This window comes from Mobula birostris, chromosome 18 (assembly GCF_030028105.1).
Source record: "Mobula birostris isolate sMobBir1 chromosome 18, sMobBir1.hap1, whole genome shotgun sequence".
NCBI classification, from domain to species: Eukaryota; Metazoa; Chordata; class Chondrichthyes; order Myliobatiformes; family Myliobatidae; genus Mobula; species Mobula birostris.
Genome location: NC_092387.1, coordinates 30,250,191 through 30,271,040, shown reverse-complemented (window position 1 = coordinate 30,271,040; position 20,850 = coordinate 30,250,191). Strand labels below are relative to the sequence as shown.

The 20,850-nt window shown below is 47.1% G+C and overlaps 1 protein-coding gene across 2 annotated transcripts in view; it reads left to right on the top strand.

Moving 5' to 3' along the window:
* Nucleotides 1–19,516, top strand: part of nfkb2 (nuclear factor of kappa light polypeptide gene enhancer in B-cells 2 (p49/p100)) — a 74,296-nt gene extending 54,780 nt beyond the window's left edge. For both annotated transcript variants that reach the window (XM_072282384.1, XM_072282383.1), the window contains 9 exons: nucleotides 771–885; nucleotides 2,656–2,866; nucleotides 5,360–5,526; nucleotides 7,466–7,568; nucleotides 10,784–10,899; nucleotides 12,184–12,256; nucleotides 14,804–14,976; nucleotides 16,040–16,151; nucleotides 17,328–19,516. In XM_072282384.1, the coding sequence (XP_072138485.1) occupies nucleotides 771–885; nucleotides 2,656–2,866; nucleotides 5,360–5,526; nucleotides 7,466–7,568; nucleotides 10,784–10,899; nucleotides 12,184–12,256; nucleotides 14,804–14,976; nucleotides 16,040–16,151; nucleotides 17,328–17,419 (1,162 nt within the window). In that variant the 3' untranslated portion in view covers nucleotides 17,420–19,516. The remainder of the gene's footprint in view (nucleotides 1–770; nucleotides 886–2,655; nucleotides 2,867–5,359; nucleotides 5,527–7,465; nucleotides 7,569–10,783; nucleotides 10,900–12,183; nucleotides 12,257–14,803; nucleotides 14,977–16,039; nucleotides 16,152–17,327) is intronic.
* Nucleotides 19,517–20,850: the final 1,334 nt, after the last annotated feature.

Here is a 20,850-nt window from a genome sequence, read left to right as displayed (position 1 = left end):
ACACAGAGTGTATTTGGACTGCGATACCAGAGAAGATTGTAGAATCAGATGTAATGACTGTGTTTGAGGCATTTAGACGGATGTTTCAGTAGGCAAGTCAGAGAGGGATAGGGCCTTATGCAGGTGTAGATGAACAGAAAAGTTGATATGGACTTGCTGGGCTGAAAGATATGTTATTGTGCTGAACGATTCTGTGACTGTGACCTAGACTTTGAGAAGTTAAATCACGTTTGCAGAGAGTCAACAGGTTCTAAAGCAGGGCTTCCCAACCTTTTTTATGTCATGGTCTCCCTCCATTAACCTAGGGGTCCGTGAACCCCAGGTTGGAATCCCTTGTCCTAAAGGGACTGCTGGTACCCAGGGGGGAGGAGAAAGTGTGTCACCGTGACATTCCAGTCTGGTCTGAGTTAGCTGATTGTAGGCACGGTATCCGGCCTCCGGTTTCTGAGGGTGGAATTGTTTGGTGTTGTGAGGTTCCCTCTCCCTGGCGCTCGGCCCTGGGTGTAGTGTGTCACTAACACGTTGGAAAAGTGGAATAATGCAGAATGCACTCTGTGAGGCTGCCGCCAACAGTTCACGCACAAAAAGGCAGGGGTCTGGGGTGGCGGGGGGGTGTGGTTGAGGACACATTGATGGAGGAGCCTCAGTTGATGGTTGGGGAAGGCGTTGTGTGAGAACTCTCCTGTGGTGGGGAGCTGGCAATGTGGGGGTAGGGGCTGCTGTTGCCCAGCACCTTAAGACAGTTCTTGTAAAGGGCACTCTATTCACAGGTCCCTGCACCTGGCCGTCATCCATCAGCAGCCATTGGTGGTTCAACAGCTACTGCAGGTCATTGTCAGCATCCCATGGCAGAACATCATCAATGTCCCTAACCATCTGCGACAGGTCAGTCTCCCTCAGTACTACATCGTCTAACTGTGTGTCATGCTGCCAGGATGGTTCTGGATCCTGCCCCTCCCTGAAATGGCAATTGTTGTCTAGTTCTGCCTCTTCCTGCCCCTCCTGCTTCACATTACCAGCCTCTGCTTTCATTGAACCATGCACGTTGCTGGGGCTTGGCAGTCTCGATGTCTGCAACCAAGGCTCACAGTCTCAGCCCTCCAAGACAGAGTGAGAGGTTATTTCCCTACCTGGAACTGGAGAATCTTTGGAATTCTCCTCAATGTTCAGTTTTGGAGGCTTCAACCCAAAGTGTATTCAAAATGGAGATGAATGGATTTGTGGGGAAGCGAGGATGTGAATTCCACCTGTTTTCACTATCTGCTCTTCCCTCAGCTCACCAGCTGCTAAAGCCTTCCTGCAAACTTGCATTGCTATTGCATTCTAACGTTTCACAGCCCTCCTTCTCCCATCTGCTTGCTAGCAATATAGGATCATTGTCACTCTGTGCTAAGATTCCCATTCCTCACCCCTCTCCCCCAGGGCTTCTGGCCTAGGCTGGCTCGTGGAAAACACCCTAGAAATCTGCCTTGATTTCAAATCACTCGTGTACTCACCTTTCCAATCTCTGTGATCAGCCAGCCCCTGCTCACTGAGTGCTGCCTCCTTTCTCTTCAAGAGTTGCTCCTTGCAAGCACAGTCTGCAGAGTTGCTTACCTGCCTTTGCATGGTGTGTGGTTTGCTGGTCCATTTCCTTAGGTGCTCCTGTTCTTTGGCAGGGGAGGTGAACATTTTTGAGAGTTTGTGTCCAAATTGGTGATAATTTTCTAAAATATATTCTCTTGCTTGCCATGGTAATTTTGAGTAGAAATTATCATTGGTTAATGAATTAGTAACAATAATTATAAATTTTAAAGAAAAAGGTGCATCCTGTTGCATATTTATGTACTTTCATTGCTTTACTATTAGTAAAAGTATAACAGACTCTGAAATAAATGAAGCACTTCAAAAACCTGTTCTAAAATTATTGATGTTAATCTTTAAATAGATAATTAAAAAGTAAGGTCATTTCTAAATATTATCAATATTGTAATTGTTTACTATCCAAATACTGATGTCTACACCAGGTCTGTGAGGTTTTCAGAAGTATCATGCAGTGTCATGTGCTCTTTCAACCACCTAGCTGGCACCAAGCCAGCGTGAGACATTTCCAGTGAAAACATCTCAATGCTCTTGGGTTTCTTTTTTAAAAAATTCTCCACTGCTTCATTTGGCAGTAAATATAATCATTACAGGCATGTATTTTTTTATTATTATGGGTGGCACTGCATTCCATGTGCCAACAAAACATGTGTGCCACAGGTTGGCATCATTTTGCCCAAAAATGACAAGTGCCACATGAATAGCAGGTGGTGTTGGCTGTTCCGTATCCCTTTGCTCCTTGATTTTGTTCAGACTCTCAAATCCGAAGAGCACATGGCCTCCTCGCTCCTTCGACACAAAGGCACCAAACGCTCTGTTTTAATTTCACTATTAAATGTCGGTTTTGCGAAAGAATGAAAAGCCCGGTTGGTTGGGTTTTCCACTTACACTTCTGCTTCCTGGAGGCAGATTTGTTAGATTTGATGCTCAGGCCTGTGGAGACCATTATTGGGACCAATGATGTCTGAGACAGCTCAGGATAAGCGGGTTTTAGAAGCACCAAGTAACCCCTGACCCCAGCACCGTGTGCAGAGTAACGCGAGTTGTTATGTGACTGCTTTTCCTGTGTCTCAGACGCCGCTCCACCTCGGAGTGATCACCCAGCAGTACAAGATGGTTGAGCTACTGCTGACTGCCGGGGCTGATGCTGCTATTTTGGATCGCCATGGAAACTCCATTCTCCACCTTGCTCTGCATAGGAAGGATAAACAGATGGTGCAGTTATTGGTGCAACAACTCAAACCTCAAGTGCTCGACAAGCTCATGAAGCTGCCAGACTGTGACGGTAGGTAATAGACTTGCACCACAGAAACAGGCCCTTCGGCCCAACTAGGCCATGCCAACCATGTTGCCCAGCAAGCTGGTCCCATCTACTCGCATTTGGTTTAATATACTGTAGTGTTGTTCCCACCAATCTACCTGCTACAATGTTAACCCCCATTGTTAAGTGATTGTGTTGGCGCATGGCCAAGTGGTTAGGGTGTCGGTCTAGTGATCTGAAGGTCGCTGGTTCGAGCCTCAGCTGAAGCAGTGTGTGTTGTCCTTGAGCAAGGCACTTAACCATACATTGCTCTGTGACGACACCGGTGCCAAGCTGTTTCGGCCCTAGTGCCCTTCCCTTGGACAACATTGGTGGCGTGGAGAGGGAAGACTTGCAGCATGGGCAACCGCTGGTCTTCCATACAACCTTGCCCAGGCCTGCGCCCTGGAAACCTTCCAAGGCGCAAATCCATGGTCTCACGAGACTAGCGGATGCCTATATAAGTGATTTAACTATAGCCCATCGTGGGCAGGGCCAGAAGGCAGCTGCTACACCACAGCTCCCCTGATCTTCACTTTCCCTCTCATTCCCTATAATCTAAGACTCCTTGTAGATCAGAAATCATCTCCATTAAATGACACCCCCTCCACGAGTTATCAGTGATTATTCACATTTCCTTCTAACATTGATGGGCCACATGGTTTTCTGGTCTCTGCCTGTTCTGAGCACTCCCCTGTTTCCCTGGTATCTGTTTGTTCTCACATTTCCATTAGCACCAAACCTTGTTCCTTCCTCCTACCACCCATCTACACAGGGACCAGTTAACCCAAAATCAGCCTGCATGTCCTGGCGATGTGGGTGGAAACCGGGCACCCAGTGCAAGCCCACGGGGAGAACATTCAACCTCCACTCAGGCAGCATCTGAGGTGAGGATTAAACCTTGACTGCTGGAGCTGTGGGTCAGCAGCACTACCTGCTGCACCGCTACGCCACCCTCAAAGTTCCAAAAGCTGACCATTTCCACGGAGAAGAAACTGCCTGTTGTAAACGGGTGAGCCCTTATTCTCAATCGGCCTTTCTCGCGGCTCTCCAGCAGGTGAAGCAGGCCATGCTGATAACGAGCCCCCCCCCCCACCCCCATTGTGGACGGAAGGGCTTGCTGCTGTTTGTTTACTTTTACCCACAGCCCATTTTCTCCGGTCATTCCCCAGTCTCTTGGACCCCACTTGGATCAATCTGCCTTTTCCCAGGTGTCAACAGTTTTGATCAATTCCTTTATCAACCTTCCTTATTACCTCCAGAGAGCTGAGTTGTTGGGAGGCACTTTACCCTGCAATCACGGGAGATGGAACCCCTTTCCCGATATACCGCCACCCCTTCATAGTGACCCCGGTCCATCTATACACTACCTTCCCTCATCACCATCTGGGGGTCTAAATGGCCCTCCAGCTGAGGCAGAGATCCATGCTCACCTCCTCCAACTTCCCCTGCTGCATTTGGTGCTCCCAATGTGACCTTCTCTACGTCAGTGAAGCCAGGCACAGACAGGGCAACTCTTTTGCACACCACTCTGCATCTGCAGTGACCATTCCAAGCTCCCAGTTGCATGCCATTTGATCTCCCGTTGCCAAACAGACCTGTCCATCCACAACCTTCACTGCCATGATGAAGCCCAACACAAAATGACACCTTGTATTCATCCTGTGGAATCTACAACACAAAGGTACAGTGAGTTTTCTCATTTCAGATATTCTCTGTCACTCTCCTTCCGATCTATCTCCAGTCTTCCCATCTGTGTACCATCTTCCATCAAATTTTCCCCCCAAACCCACACCCTACTCCTGGTTTTATCCACCTACCAGCAACTTACTTTGCCCCTGTCCCGTATCCCTTTTCCGTCAGGATCCAACTGCCTTCACCTCTCTCCGAATGGATCCCATTATCACCTTCCTTATCAATCAGACTCCACCCATCATCCACAGCAGCCACCTCCACATTCACCTCCCCCTCTGCCCCTCACCTACTGGCCCCTGTCTTGCCCTTCTCTGCCTCTCTTCTCTGCTCAGTCCTGGTGTAGGGTTTCAACTACAAATGCCAGCATTCCCTCCTCCTCCCCCCACAGATGCTGTTCGACCTGCTGAGCTCCTCCAGCACATTGCTTGAGCCTCAGTTGTTGGTCAGCTGGACAACCTCATGCTATCTCCAAGCTGCTCTCTAGTCTATTCCTTTTTGAAGGCACTGGCTCTGTGTGTACAGCGTTTGATTATCACGTCGTCACTCCTGAGCAAAAAATATGTCCCGTCTTTGTTCCCCAATTGTGCTGCTCCTCAGAATATTCTCCAGTAACTGGCCACCACCAGCATCAGGCCTGTATTTGTTCTGTCCTTCGTAGAGAGGATGGGAAACTGGCAGCCAGTGCCTTTGCTTGGAAAGTGATCTGAGATGAAAATCGTTAAGTTGATGCACGTGTGGGTTGACAGCCTCACTCTGAATCTCCTGGTGTGCCTTTTCCCTCAGGATTGTACCCTGTGCACCTGGCAGTGAAAGCGCTGGATGAGAATTTGGTGGATCTTCTGCTGAGCAACGGCGCAGAGCTAAATGTGTCCGAGCAAAAAAGTGGGCGGTCTCCGCTGCACCTGGCCGTGGAAATTCGGAGCCTCAGGATGGTCGGATACCTTGTGCATGTAAGGTCACTTTGTGAGGGTCTCCTGGGTTGCTAATGGGTCCTGGCTCTCCCAACCTACCTACCTACCTACCCTCCCACCCACTTGCACTGAAGCTTGGTGTGTTCCCTATTCCCTGACTCACCCTACTCACCACATCAAGACTGGCAATGGCAGGATAGGCACTGGTAAAATGTCTCCCAGGTGCACCCCGTATTCATCAGCACAGCAATTGGCCACATCAGGGTGTCTGGGTCCATCTGTATATTTGTGCTGTAAAGGAAACTTTTTGAAGTGTGGTTCATTTACTGGCGACCAAATCCTTCGTGTGCAGCTATGTTATGAGTGGAAGTGTACAATGCAGGAGAGGGGCCTGATGTAAACAAGAGCTATTATAATCATTAATTGTTCTGGCATAGGCAGGGGCCAATTGGCCTATTGAATGCATGCCCATTCTTTGTAAAGAAATGCCATCAGTACCATTTTCCCCCGTTTCCCTGCTCTCCAGCCTATCCAATTCCTTTTTGAAAGTGCTGGCTAAGGGATATGGTCTCTATTTGTGGGATTGAGGGATATGGGACAAACGTGGGCAAATGAGAGTGGCTCAGTGGGAATCTGGGTCAGCCCTGCTTCTGCATCATTTGACACTGAGAGGTGCTGTCTGGAGACTGGGCACCTGAACTAGCTCTGTAAATTGGCTCCATTGCAGCTCAGGGACTGGCCCTTTAGCTCACCAGGTCTGTTCTGAGTATCAACCACCCTTTTCCACTGATCCTGCTTAATCCTGCCCGCGTTCAGTTCAACTCTTCGCAGATTCAACTTCTCACCCGTGCACTGTGTGAGCAGCCTACGGTGGCCATTTAACTGCTCAACTCCATCAGAACAAACTGGAAGTTCATCACAATGTGCACTCTGTGAGCAGGTCCTTTGGCCTATTTCGTCCATACTGACCAAGATTCCCATCTAAGCTAGTCCTGTTTGCCTGCATTTAGCCCACATCCCATAAAACTTTTCCTATCTGTGGCCCTGTCCAAATGATGGGAATGTGGCAGAGGACAATGGCCATCTTCAATGCTGTAACCTTTCTGGGACTGTGAACCTTATCTGCAATGTATCTACGTGCTCTGCCATCTGTTACTTTTCTAAAGGAAGGGTAGCTGTATGCTTACTGCTTTCTTGTGTGCTGTCTGTGACTGTTGGTACTGTTTTGCACTTTGACCCTGGAGGAACATTGTTTTGTCTGGCGGTATTCATGGGTATTCAAGTATGGTTGAGTGACAATTGAAGTTGAACTTGGACTTCATCTCTAGCAGCTGGGTTTCCTGAACCTTGCTATATCCGACCTGGGTGTTGAAGTCAATGCTCAAAGCGAACTGTGGGGTCTGTGTTAACACATTATATAGTCAGATGTGTTGTTTCGTCGTCACCCCCTGTCAGACTTTTAAAGTTTCAAATTTCATAATTGTTATCATGAACTTTGAGCTCCCTGATCCGATTTGTTGGCCCTGGATAACAAATCTGAGCAGCTCCCCTGCTCGGTTCCCTGTGTGTCTCACTCACGCGAGGTGTCACTGGTGATTGGCTAGGGTTAAGGCTATGAGCTCAACTTGGCCTGCTTGTAGAGTGACCTTTTGTTTTAAGCGTATCATACCAGACATGCAGCCATTCTTGTCTGGCACGTGGTGTCAGGATTAACCGGGGTCACGTTATGAACGTTCCTGACTTGACCCTTGTATTTTTTACGAGGCCGAGTGGCTAGCTCGACACTCAACCCGGCACGGATGGAAAGCGTGCTCGGGGGTGGCCCAGCCTGGATTCGAACTCAGGAACCTTCACTCCGGAGTCTGGCGCTGATCTCACTGCGCCACCAGCCGGCCAAAGAATGACCTATGACCTAGGGGTGATCACGCTGAGCACCCGGTGTAGATGTGTGCTGATGTGCCACTGTTGCCGTTCACAGACTGGCGTAGAAGTTGACCGGCCGACGTTTCAGGGGAACACTGCGCTGCACCTGGCGGCTGGCTACAGTTTCCCAGAGTTGACGGCGATGCTCCTCGGTGCAGGTTTGTTGGTCGTTTCTGTTCCTGTGGCTGTAGCTTTGTGGGTTGGATTGAATCACAGGTTTGTCACCACCCGACATTCAGTATCATTCTGATCTGATGGAGACGGCACTGAGACCTTCGTTGGTCGAGGTGTCCTGCTGTTGGCTGCCCTGTCTATCCTCTGCTGGATCGCTATGATGTTAATCTCACTGGCCTTGTCCTTTGCTGTGAATAATTATTGGCTCTTCCAATGAAATGTGGGCAGACACTTGCCCAAAGGTTCTAAACTAAAAGCCCTCAGTGAGATTTCTCCTGCCCTATTGCTGATAAATCCTCTGCACCAGTCCCTAACTAAAAGACATCTCCCTGTTCAAAATCAAGACCATTTATCGTAAATTATTAAACTCTTACTTTACCACCCAAGAGTGGAAATTGTTTCTTTTCATTATCAAATGCTGGTGATAGGCTTGAGATCTGGTGTCTTCACCACTCACGCAGGGCCCTGGTGGTTCCTTTAACGGTATCACCCAGTTGTCCAGTGCAGAAATGGGTCCTTCAGCCTGTCATCGCCATACTGACTATTCTGCCTATCTGGTCCCACTTGCTCTATCACATTCTGTGCCTCGCTTGTCTAAACGCAGCAAGTTCCAGATATCAAACAGTCTTCCAAGCCCTTTAAGACTCCTTCCTCTCACCTTGAACGTAAAATCTATTGTTTTCATCCCTACGGATGGAGAGAAAAGATTCTGACTCTACCCTATTTACTCTACCCTATTTATTTATATGAGAAACCCCTATTAGTCTCCTTCATGCCAGAGAACATCAGCCCCGCCTATCCATCTTCTCCCCATAACTGAAGTCCTCCAATCCAGGGAATATCCTGATGAACCTCCTACAGAGTCTGTGTCGCACACTCACATCCTTCATACTGTGAGTGACCAAACTGCATGCAACACTTGAAGTATGACTCGGTGAGCTGTGCACTTGAACCCCAGGGCTCTCTGCTCAATAACATTCTTCAGTGCCCCACCATTTATTGTACATATCCAATCCCTGGTCAACTTCCCAAAGTGTATTAATTCATCGGGATTAAGTTCCGCCTGACCACACTCTGCCCAACTTTCCACCTGGTCTGTGCCCTTTCACAACCTTCCTTAAAATCAACACCACTAACTTTGTGCCATCCATGTGCTTCCTGATCCAGCCTTCTGTGTCCACTACCAAGTCATTTAAATAGATCATGAACAACTGATCTGTGTAGTACACCACAGGTCACACACTTCCAATCAGTAAAGCATCCTTCTATCACAATCCTCTGCCTCTGTCACCAAGCCAATTTTGGATCCAGTTAATCAGCCAGCCTTGGACCCCAACCATGCAGTAGCCTTCTAAACCAGCCTACCATGGGGGTCCTTGTCTAATGTCTCAGTAAGCTGATGACTCAACAAGTGAGGCAGCATCTGTAGAGAGACTAAATAGTCGATGTTTCGTGCCATGACTTTTTATCAGGGCTGGAAAGGAAGGGGGATAAAGCCAAAATAAGGGTGGGGGAAGGAGAAGGAACAGAAGCCCTCTTCTACTGCCATGATGAGGCCAGACTTCATTTTGAAGTGCAGCACCTCTTATCAGTCTGGGTAGCCTCCAACCTGATGGTGTGAACATTAATTTCTCCAACATCCAGTTTTCTCTCCCTCTCTCTCTCCCTCCCTCCACTCTTTCTTTTCATTCCCCATTCTGGTTCTCTTAGTCCTTCTCTTCACCTGCCCATACCACCCTCTGGTTGCCTTCCTTCCATGGTCCTGTCCTCTCCTGTCAGATTCCTTCTTCTGCCCTTCACCTTTTCTACCCATCATCTCCCAGGTTCTTACTTCATCCCCCTCCCTCCCCAACACCCTTCACCTGCCAGCTTGTACTCCCGCTCCACCCATCTTATTCTGGCTTCTACCCCGTCCATTCCTATCCTGATTAAGGGTCTCAGCCCGAAACGCTGACTATTTATTCCTCTCCATGGATGATGCCTGAGTTCCTCCAGCAGTGTCTGTGTGTGACTTTGGATTTCCAGCATCTGCAGAATCTTGTGTTTAATCATTAATGTCTGTCCTGAGGCATCTGCCCCATTAATTCGAATAAAGTTCAGAAATGTGCACCCTACTCAGTCGAAGCTATCCATGCACTTGGAGGTTAAGAACAGTTCCTTCACTCAACACTGGGATCCCACTTCTAGGCCACCAACTCTCCCCCTGCATCGGTCATTCCAATACTTGGTTCCTGACGTTCTATCCTCATTGCCAAATTAATTCGACACCCCATGTCTGTATGTTTGTTTTAGACCTGTTACCAACTCCTGACAGTCTGCCGCATCCTCTCATGGACAAGTGCAGGAGGAGGCCAGTGGGCCTATCAAGGCTGTACCAGTACTGGGACCACAATCTCCCCTCTTCATTTCCCTGTTCCTGCACTTATTCCTTCGCAGACATTCCTTTTCCCTTTTGACTTTCTTAGCCATTAATCCACAGTAGTGGGCCAGTTATCTGCCAGCAGCTTTGGGATGTGTGAGGAAAGTGCAGCACCCACAGGGTCACTGAGTGAACGTACAGAACATGTAGTGTCTGAGGTCAGGATTGGACCTGGGTCACTGGAGCTGTGAGGTATTGCCCAACCAGAGCTATCTCACTGCACGCAGTGCTAGGCAGGAGCCCAAGCTCCTGTGAGTCTGTCAGTGTCCATCTCACTGGATCCAGTGACCGAGCCTTTGGAGCTCGTGCGCGCAGAAGGATTTGTAGTCTGAAGCTGTGCTTCCATGGGAAGGTTGATTTCCAGAAATGTGCTAGGAAATGGACCTTGTGCCTGTTCCTCATCAGCAACAGTGATTTGTGGAGTAAACCGGGGCATCACTTGAATGGTGCCATGCCTCTGACACTGCCTACTTCTTGTATCCTCTATTGTTTTCCTGGAACTCATCCCCTCTCTCAGCATTCTATTGTCCACTCTCTACAAAATCTAGCTGCCTCTCAGCACCAAGTGCAATATCTCTCTCCACACCAATATCTCCCTAACCTAATCCATGTTCCCTTCTGACATCAGAGAGATCTCCTGGCATTTCTCCCCCTTGGCTGACCCTTGGGTTATGAAGGATACGTCAGTGACTGAGCCATGTATTTGACTAGTGATCTTCTGTTTTGCCCCCCTGCTGCCCTCACCCACCTCCGGTCCCACTTGGCTGGCACCAACACCAGGAGCTGATCGAAGTGCCGAAAACTATGAGCCCATAGTGGAATCTGATGAAGAGGATGATCCGGATCTGGGGATCTGCCGTGGACACACGCCTCTCGATATCACCAGTGACCAGAAGGTACGTGAGGGATGGGGAAATGTTTTGGAGAGAGACAAGCCGATCTTAAATGGATGGTGGAGAAGTTCTGAAGGGTTGGCTGGCTGGCTACTCCATACCTATTTCTTACGTTGTGGGTTTTTTTCTTCCTGTTAACAGGTAAGTAGCCTTTATGTCGAATTGTTTTGGCCATTAGCTTTTAGTGATATTACCTGCTCTGAAATCTCACTGAGCGTCTAGTTTCCTAACTTCTCACCATTGAGAAAATGTTTTGTTCGTTGTGCCTTGGATAAGGAAGAGAAGCGCTGATGTTCGGATTCTAGGTGCTGTGTCTTCCCACTCTTAGAGTCATTTTGCAACTTCCTTTGTTCAACACTTCCTCATATCTGGCTGGCTTCATCTAAAGCCCTGATTTGAGTCCTCATTAAGGTTATATTGGCCTTGGAGGAGCTGAAATCTGATTTTAACAGAATGAAGATCTAGCCTTTGTGCCTCAATTGCCAGGCAGTTGACCATCTCCAAGAGGAGAGCCAAACCTCTTGCCCTTGGTACAGTACAGAATGACATTAACATTGCCAATCATACGTCAACAATCTGACATCGAAACTCAATTGAACCAGCCACAAAAAAAAAACAGCACCAAAAACAGCTCAAAGCCTGGCGACCCCTTGCAGAGGGACTTGTTGCATGTCACCGCAAGGCCTTTCCTCCTCCTACGAAGTGCAGTGAAACATCCTCCGCTTGCTGGGATAAGCGCAGCTTCAACAGTCTTGAGAAGCTCGACGTCATCCAGAGGAACCAGCCTGGTTGGCACCCCAGCCAAGCATTGCTGAACATTTCCCAGGTTAAAGGAGAACAATGTTTATGGTGGATTGGTACTGATAGGTGCCAAGAGCTGGAAAGCCACCAGTGGACCTTGGAATCCATGTTGACAGATCTGTGAAGGAGCAGAGCTGGGAAGGAGGATGCATGGTATATCAGCTGAGGTGCAGAATGCAGGAGGACGGTCACAGCCGAGCTACAGAACCCAACCCAACTTGAGGAGCCCACAAGGTTACAGAGGAGGAGCTGGATAGGGCAAGTAACATACGTATCCACAGATGATTATCACGGGGATGGTAGATGGATTCTCTTTTGCTAATTAATAATTATCAATCAGGTTCAAAGGTGACTACTATGGGAAACTGAAAAATTTACACATTTCTTACAAAGGAACAGTAAAACCATAAGAAACAAACAAATTTTAAGTGTTGGTATTTTAAGTGATGCCTTGTATAGAAACTAATCAGTTATTATTTTACACAGGTTCGTGACATTTTACTAGGACAATCTTGGAGATGGAAGGAACAGAATGAAAACTCATCCGAGATTCAGCAAGGTAATGCCCCTGATTGCATGTGTGGACCGTGAGGGTTGGTGGGCGCTGGCACCTTGGTCGGTCACTGTGCCCAGCAGGACTGAAACATGCCAGTGTCCTTGCCCACTATTTGTTTTCAGTGCCTCACTGCCCTCTGGATTCTGACCTGGGAAATCAGTCTGAGAACTTTGCTCACCAGACTCATTTCGGATTGTACGTTGATGTACAGACCCAGCACAGCATTCTGTAACTCAGAGAGCGCCTGCTTAGCTGCCCCCAGTACCTCGTGTACACAAACAAATCTGAACCTGTCTCCAGCAGCCGTTCATTAGATCCAAGGTGTTTGCAACTCTCCATTTCCACCTGTACCTGGTCACCTTCTACACCCCTTGTTTCTCAGGCGTTATTTTTTTCTACCTCTGCCTTAAAAGCTATTTAAACATTTCCATCTAAAATGGGTGACCCTCTTTTAAAGAACAGACATCCCACCTCTCCCGGAAGTTCGGGGAGCCTTCCGCATATTTATAACGGCGCCCTGATGCCACAAATTATATACAATATCACGGAAATCAATTTGTTTGAGAGTGAGCGCGCCATGGCAGTGTTCCAAAAAAAAGAAAATATAAAACGTACGTCACCCCAGACTACACTAAAGTGTACCCCTGCCTAACAGGGGTCAAAAATAATGACAGTGTTGCTCGCTGCACTGTTTGCAACAGTGACTTTTCTATTGCCCATGGTGGGTTAAGGCTGTAAAAGACATGTTGAGGTGAGTTTAACAGGTGTCATTTGTTCATTAGCATAGCTAACATTATTTAAACTAGCTGGCTAGCTGCTCAGGAGCTACTCTATTGCAGACATCCCACCTCTCCCGGAAGTTCCAGGAGTCTCCCACAAATTGATGGTGCTACCTCCCTGAAGTGAGTTTTTGCAGGATGGGATGTCTGAAGAATGACGTCCAGCTTTAGATTCTCTCACACAAAAATGTGATTAAGCCAGAGAGGTGCAGAAAAAATTCACAAGGGTGTTGCATGTGAAACCCCCTGGTTTCCTTCGCTGCGTAAGTCTAGGGAAAACATTCCCCGGTCCTGCCAAACCCATGAGATTGAGACGACTCTCCCACCCCAATCCCTGGTTTGTGTGACTGCTGTGTAATTTGCTACCCTGTTACAAATTAGTGCCAGGAAATAACGGACAGTACACTGCATACGATTAAAGGAATTATGTTTATGAATCTTAACTAAAGGGCTAGTAAAGAATAACAAAAAGAAAAGGGCCCACTCTCATTAAACAGTCAAATGTGCACAAGTTGGAGCTCATCGTGAACTTCTCTGTCACTCATGTGCTGGGCCCTCATCAGCATGGAAGCACACAGAACCTTCTGAACTTTGCTCACAAGCCATCTCAAACAGGTCTCCCACCGGGTTGTATCTTGCGACCGGTTCTCCCCAGCGTCTTCTCTCTCCGTCTCCTGCCGAACCAAGAAAAAAACCTCAAGACCAACCTTAGTGTGCCGCACCAAGAAAACCTCCCCCTAATTGGTTGGCACACATTCCACACCATTCCTCATCTTCAACAGTAACCCAAACAGGCTGGAAGCAGAACAGACTGCTCTTACAGAGCTGTTAAATGAAATACCTACAGCATAGCAGTAAAGATGTGAACCAGGGCTTTGCATATGATTGGAGGGCTTGGGTTATTGGGGGAGATTAGATGGGCTTGGGCTGTTCCCCCTGGGAGGTGACATGATGGAAGTTTATAAAATTGAGAGGTATAGATGGAGAATGTGTTTTCCTTTGGGAAGGGTGTCTAAAACTAGAGGGAAGAGGTATATGGTGAAAGGGAGGAGTTTTAAAGAACTGAGGGGAAAATGTTTCGCACAGAAAATAGTTTGAATCTGTTTTGAGCTGCCAGGAGAGGTGGTATCGGCAATGACATTGAGGAGGCACCTGGACAGGTACATAGAGCGTTATAGAATATGGCTGCCGCATTGTGTATAAATGTCGATATTTCAGTGCAGGCAGCACAGTGGTGCAGTCAGTATCACGTTTACCTCACGGACCCAGTGGCACGGTTCAATCCCTACCTCAGATGCTGCCTTTGTGGATTTTGCATGTTATCATTTGATTTAATTTTAACGGCAGGGTCTACAGCTGGGTTGGGTACTTGAGTAAGTGTCACGTGTGGCACTCGTATGATGTGGCCCGTGCCCGAATGCTATCCAGGCCTCCCTGCAGTGAGGCACAAGCTGCTTCAGGGATCAGTAGTTACTGGCAAACGCCGCCAATGCGATAAGGAAACAGGAGCCTTCCTGTTGTATGTCTCCATGCAACTGACCAGCTTCCTGCCTTTGACAAAGTCTAGCTTTCGCTGCCCATCGAGTGATTAGTTTGCCTGGCTGCTTGTGTTGAAGTCTTGATGCAGGGGCTCAAAATGTCGACAGGTGCTACCTGACCTACTGAGTTCCTCCCGCAACGTACCCTGCTGCAGATTCCAGCGTCAGTCATACCGTGGCTCCAGTCCTGGGTTATCCGTGGGGAAACTAAACATTGTCTGTTGATCTTTCAGGCAGCATCACATCTCTAGGCTCTGAAGCCTTGGGAGAACTGAACAAAGTTCTGAACCAGGAGGTTTCAGGGGCTGACTGGATGAAGCTGGCAGAGAAGCTGGGCCTTGGCTCTCTCAGCGAGCTGCTCAAAAGTGCCAAGTCTCCAAGCAAGTCGCTACTGGATAATTTTGATGTATGTTCACCCTGTTCTGTTCTTGAATCATTGGCCGTCTTTAACGCTGGGGCCTGCAAGTGTATGGCATACAAACCACAAAATAACAACAATTTTGTTCTTATTTCAATACGTCATTCTCCCCTCTATTCACCCCAGATCTTCTCAGTGTCCTCCATAAACTGACATGGCCAAAGGAAGTATCTCAGCTGTTCAGTATGCCTGAACCTTGCACTGGCTGCAGTTCATCTCTAGTCCTCTAACTCTACCACCAAACCCATCCCTGCCATCGGCAACCCTCAACCTCTCACGGGAGAGGCCAGATTGATAATCCACTCTGCTCTGGAGAGCTGTTCTCCCAAGCACAGAGCGCCCAGTGCCCTGCTTGGGTCCTTGCTGCTGTCCTACAGCTCTTGCCTCTGAGGTGCCTGGTGAAGCCTGCAGGCAGAGCGGCACTCCCTGCAGCTGTTGAGGAAGCTGCCCCACTGAACCCAGATCAAGTGCAGGAGCTCCCTGTAATCCAGTGGAGAAATGCAGCCGCAGGAGGGAAAATTCAATTAAATGAACTTTGAATTTTTTGTACAAATGTTAATGGTGTTTGGTTAGTTTTGACTCTGCATTCACAATAGTTTTTGAAAGTTTGACCACGCTGAAGCTGACTGCCAGAGTGTTTCCAGGGACAGACCTGGCCACTTTTGACAGGGAGATCTTGGGGTCTCACAGCCTGCAGCAGTTTGTTATTGCTGGTCAGTACTGTGGTCATTGTGGGTGGGTTGTGGAGTGACCCGCCTTTCACCAAACTACGTTAGAAATGTTAAACGGAGCTGAGCGGGTCCCATCAGGGTTACTGCATGCTACACTTGCTGGAAAGTTGCAGTGCTAATTCGTTAGAATAATGAGGGACAAATCATAAGGACAGCTTTTCAGCGAGGAGATTTTCAGACTCCCACAACAGGCTTACCCTCTCCTGGTAACTCTTGGTGTCAGATTGAGGGCATGGCAGTGATGCTGTAACTATGTTATCGATGCCGACCCGCTGTTGGAAAGTGAATTAATAAATCTCTCTCTCTCTCTCTCTCTACAGATTTCAGGTGGAACAATTGAGCAGTTAATTAATGCACTACATCAGCTGGGCTTGGAGAAAGCTGCGAATATTATCCAGAAAACAGAAAGCTACAAAGTGCTTCAGTCCTCAGGTGAGGTGATGGGTTGAAAGAGTATAGTCTAAGTTGTTAATCCATGAACCGGATATGGATGAGATCTCGCAGAATCAGAGAGAAAGACTGCGACAGAGGAGGAGAGAGTTGAGGCATCGACTTTTCAGTTCAATGTGCACTATTGCTGGGATGGAGAGTTTTGAGAAGGATGTCTCTGACCAGGAGGTAATTTGGCCCATCCCGCCTGCCCATCTTTCACTGAGATCATGAATATTTGACCTCGGTACCATTCCTCCTGCACAAACCCCCATAACCACTTGTTTCCCTCTGTATTTCCTACTCTTTTAATCCCATTTCTTTGAGCAATCTCAGTGACTGAGCCTCAGAATTCCAAAGATGCACAGAGTGAAGAAATGTCTCCTCCTTTCAATCCCACGTGGCTGACCCCGCAATCTCCTGGTTAGCCTGAGTACCTTTCCTGTTTGTACCCTGACAAGCTCTCTAAGAATGTTGTATGTTTTGAATGAGGTCGCCGCTCATTCTAATAAGCTGTGGAGAATGGAAGACTCGGCCAGTCAGTCTCCCTTCACTGATGGAGAGGCGCGCCAGTCGTAGAACCAGTCAGGTGAATCTTTGCTGTCCCTCTTTGCCCACAGTGCTGCAGCTGGGGCCTCGCCGACTGCCTTCGAGACCGGCCGCTGTTCCTGCTGTTAACCTTTAGCTGCACATGTCCCTTCAAACAGCAGTATTTCCCGCTCCCTTGTATTTTGAAATCTCAGAATTTTTTTGATTGTTTTTCTGCTTCTGCTCATTCCCTATCAAGTATGTTGCCTCTCAATTGTCTATATCCCTTTAAACCTCGCTCTGTCCAAAGGACCTGTTTCTGTGCTGACTATCCTCATCACTGCTCCATTTCCTGCTCCTTTTTCTGAGATCAGTGAATTCAATCCTCTGTGCCGACTGTGAATGGCTGCAGTCCCTGTTGTATCCCATCCCTCACAGCTTGTCAACCCAACAAACGTACAAAGTAATTTTCTCTTTGCTGACATGCTTGATAACTCCTGTGAGGCTTTGGATTGAGGTGTTCATGATTGTAGCAGTGGTGTCTTTGTACTTGTATGAGGGGTTGTTGGGCTCTGATCAACAAATCACCCATGCTCATGACTGTTTCCGAGTGGGAAGGTACTGTTACTCATGGAAGTTTGTTTCTTTCAGATGGGAAGCAGTCAGTGGACAGTGCCTATGAAAGTGAATCACAGAACATTATCAGTACCAACAGAGGGCCGATTAGTGACCAACAGGTTTAACCACGATCGGGCTCTGGCATCTATAAACAAAGACAATGAATGGACTTTATCGTTCCCACCAACTCTAGTTTGTAGGGAGCCAATCGACGTGATTCTATTTACCTCTTGCCCGCAATAAGAAAAGTGATTTTGTCTGTTTGGATCCTGCCAGCTCCTTATTGATTGACTTACAGCTGCTGATGTACGTGAAGAAATGTTGGGGACTTGGTGACTATTTCAGCCTCTACGTCAAGAGTCTGCCAAGTGAACGCCAACAACTTTCAGAGTGCAAAAGGTGGTATGAACAGACCTGTCGGTGTACGAGTCAATGGGCTGATGTTTACGTGTTTATACGGAGGAGGGCAGGTGTAATCTGAACTTGTCTTAGTGTGATGTGTAAGGGAAAGGACAGCATAGCAACGGGCTCTTTGGCCCATCAAGTCTATGCCAACCAACATACTTATCTATACTAACCCCACCCACCTACATTAACCCCATTACAGGATGTGGAGGAAGTGTTTAGCTCTTCATTCCTTGAATTGCCTTACACTCTTGCGTCTCTTCTGCCCTCTCTTGTTCAGTGTCAGCTCTTTGCCTTGTGAATCTGTGCCTTCTGCTATTGCAACAGCCAGGCGAAGCTGCGTCTCTGCTGATGTCGGCAGTTGGTGGTGTTATAAATGGGAAAACCTGGCAGGTTCCAGAGAGGACGGGAGCTGAGCGACAGGTGTGACTACTTTTAATCCATCGCTACATTCAGAGTACACCGCTGGCACCTTTGGTTGGTCACAAGTGTTATTTTTTCAAAAGGCAGAAGGATTAAATTTCTCACTTGAATTGTAACTTTGCAAACGAATGTGCCAAACCAATTCATCTTTGAGCAGACCTTGGCTCCAGATATGTGGGTTTCGATAACCTGCAGCAGTCTCATCTCCCCTCTGGAATCCTGAGCTGTTGTATTTATGCAGCACTTTTATAAGATATATATAATTATTACAAGAAAAGTGTATAAGTAGCAGGATATGTTAACAGCTGTTGATAAACCGTGCGGAGGGGTACTGAGTACCTTTAGTGCGGGGGATCCGGACACTTGCTTTCAAGCTGACATTTTGCTCATTCGTTGAAATGATTGGAAACAAAACATCAAGTACATGCAGGTGATGATCAGATCATTTATCCTTCAAACCTGCTTCACCGGTTAATACAATCAGAGATGACACTGTCGCAAAACCATATTCTTGCTCTCACTCCTGATATCTGTGTCTAGATACATATTTCTTTAAATATGTTCACTGTCCATGGTTGTAGCTGCACGATTTCACCACCTTCAGAATGAAGGATTTTCTTTACATTGACCTAAATAAATTGTCCTGTATTTTTAAACCAGATATGCAGCCAAGGGGACAGTCCCCCTTGCATCCAGCCTGTCAATACTCTGTACACATCAGTTAGATTTTTTCTCTTCTAAAACTGTAGTGCATACAGGTCAAGTTGTCCCTTTCTGTCTATGTACAGGAGCCCTGCCATTCCAATTATCAATCTAGTGAACTTGCATTGCACTCCCTATATTCCCGTACTTTATACGGAGAACAAAACTGCACACAGTGTTCCAGATGTGGACTCACCAAGGCCCTGTATGGTTGGAGTAAGGTGTCCTTGTTTTTGTATTCAAATACTTTTGCAATGAAGACCAAAAGCACAGCTTGCTTGCTGTACCTGCATATTTGCTTTTTGTGACTGGTGTATGAGGACACCTGTCAGTATGTTATCATTTCCCAATCTTGCACCATTTAATATCAACATCTGTCCTCCCAAAGTTGATAACTTCACTTTGTGCTGCACCTGCCTTGTACTTGCCCACTTGAGGAGCTTGGCTAAATTACCTTGCGGCCTGTTTACTGCATCCTCACACCCCAGACAAAGATTTATTTAACCCTTTTTTTGTTGTATGTCATTATTTTGCTGTATGCAGTTTCCCAGTCCATAGGTTGCACTGACTTAACTGTATCCAACGACTCTGTACAATTTGTAGAGTACTTTGGTATGTGAAGTGTAAGTTCTGTGATGAGATGATTTCGGATGGTATTTAAACTGATTATAAAATAAAAACACCAAAAGTCAGTGGAGTTTTGTTCCTTTTTTAATGTACTTTGAATATTGAAAACAACATATCTAGCATCAAATCAGATTCATATTAACTCGCACAGAGTGTAGAAAAGTACAGCAAGGAACATGTCAGTCCATTTCTGTGCTGAACATGATGTCAGATTAACCTAAATCTCTTCCATCTGTATGTGATCCATCTCTTCATTCCCTGTATTCTCTGCATGTGCAAGGTTAGAGCAAACTCAGGTGTGCAATCCGTATGGTAGAATGCCAACTACACGAGTCAAAAATTTGTGTTTAGCATTATCATTTTAGAGTCGTATGTCAAAAATAGTCCTTCAACCCACCAGATCTGTGCTAATCGGCAATGACCCAGCACCCAGTCCCTACCTGCTTGCCTTGGTGGTCGAGCTGCTGACCTGCCTATTCAGCCTGCTGCTGATGCATGACTGCATTGCTAGATCCAGTTCAAATGGAATCATCAAGCTTGCTGATAAGACAACAGTGGCTGGCCTCATCAACAGTGATGACGAGATGGTGTGCGTAGAGGAGGCAGAGTGGCTGGTAGAATGATGTGAGCAAAACTTGAGGCTGAAAGTTGACGAGACCAAAGTGATTGCCGACTTTAGGAAGGTGCAGGCTGACCACTCCTCATTTGCACTTATGCAACTCTATCGTGGGGAGAGTTAGCAACACCAAGTTTCTGGGAGTGCACATAGAGTAATGGACAATCTTACCTGGTCCCTCAACACCATCTCTTTGGTCAATAAAGCACAGCAGCATCTCCACTTCCTGACTCCTACCCCCCCACCACCACCATTTTAACCAGGTTTTTCAGGAGCACCATCGAGAGTGACCTGATCAGTTGCATCACCATCTGGTACAGGAATTACATGGCATCTGACTGCAAGTCCTTACAAAAGATTGAGAGGATCATCACGCTCTCTCATCCATCCGTTAGAGATATCTATCAAGACATAGAGTCCTTAGCATTATCAGATCCCTCCCATTTGTCCAACAATCTTTGATCCCCTACCATCGAGTAGGAGTTACATTAGCATTGGGATGGACATTGGGATGGGAAACAGCCTCTTCCCTCAGGCTGTAAGACAACTGACCTCTTTGCCACCATCTAAGTCTCATTGCACATGATGCAACAGTAGTGTTATACTGTTTAGTTTTTAATTTGTATCATATATGCATCTTATTATTTGTGGTAATGTTGTGTTGTTTGTGAGTTATATGTATTGAGTTGTGCACCCTGGGCTGGAGGAACGTTGTCTTGTTTGACAGTGTTCATGTGTATGGTTGAATGACAATAAACTTTGAACTTGATACTGCTTAATGTT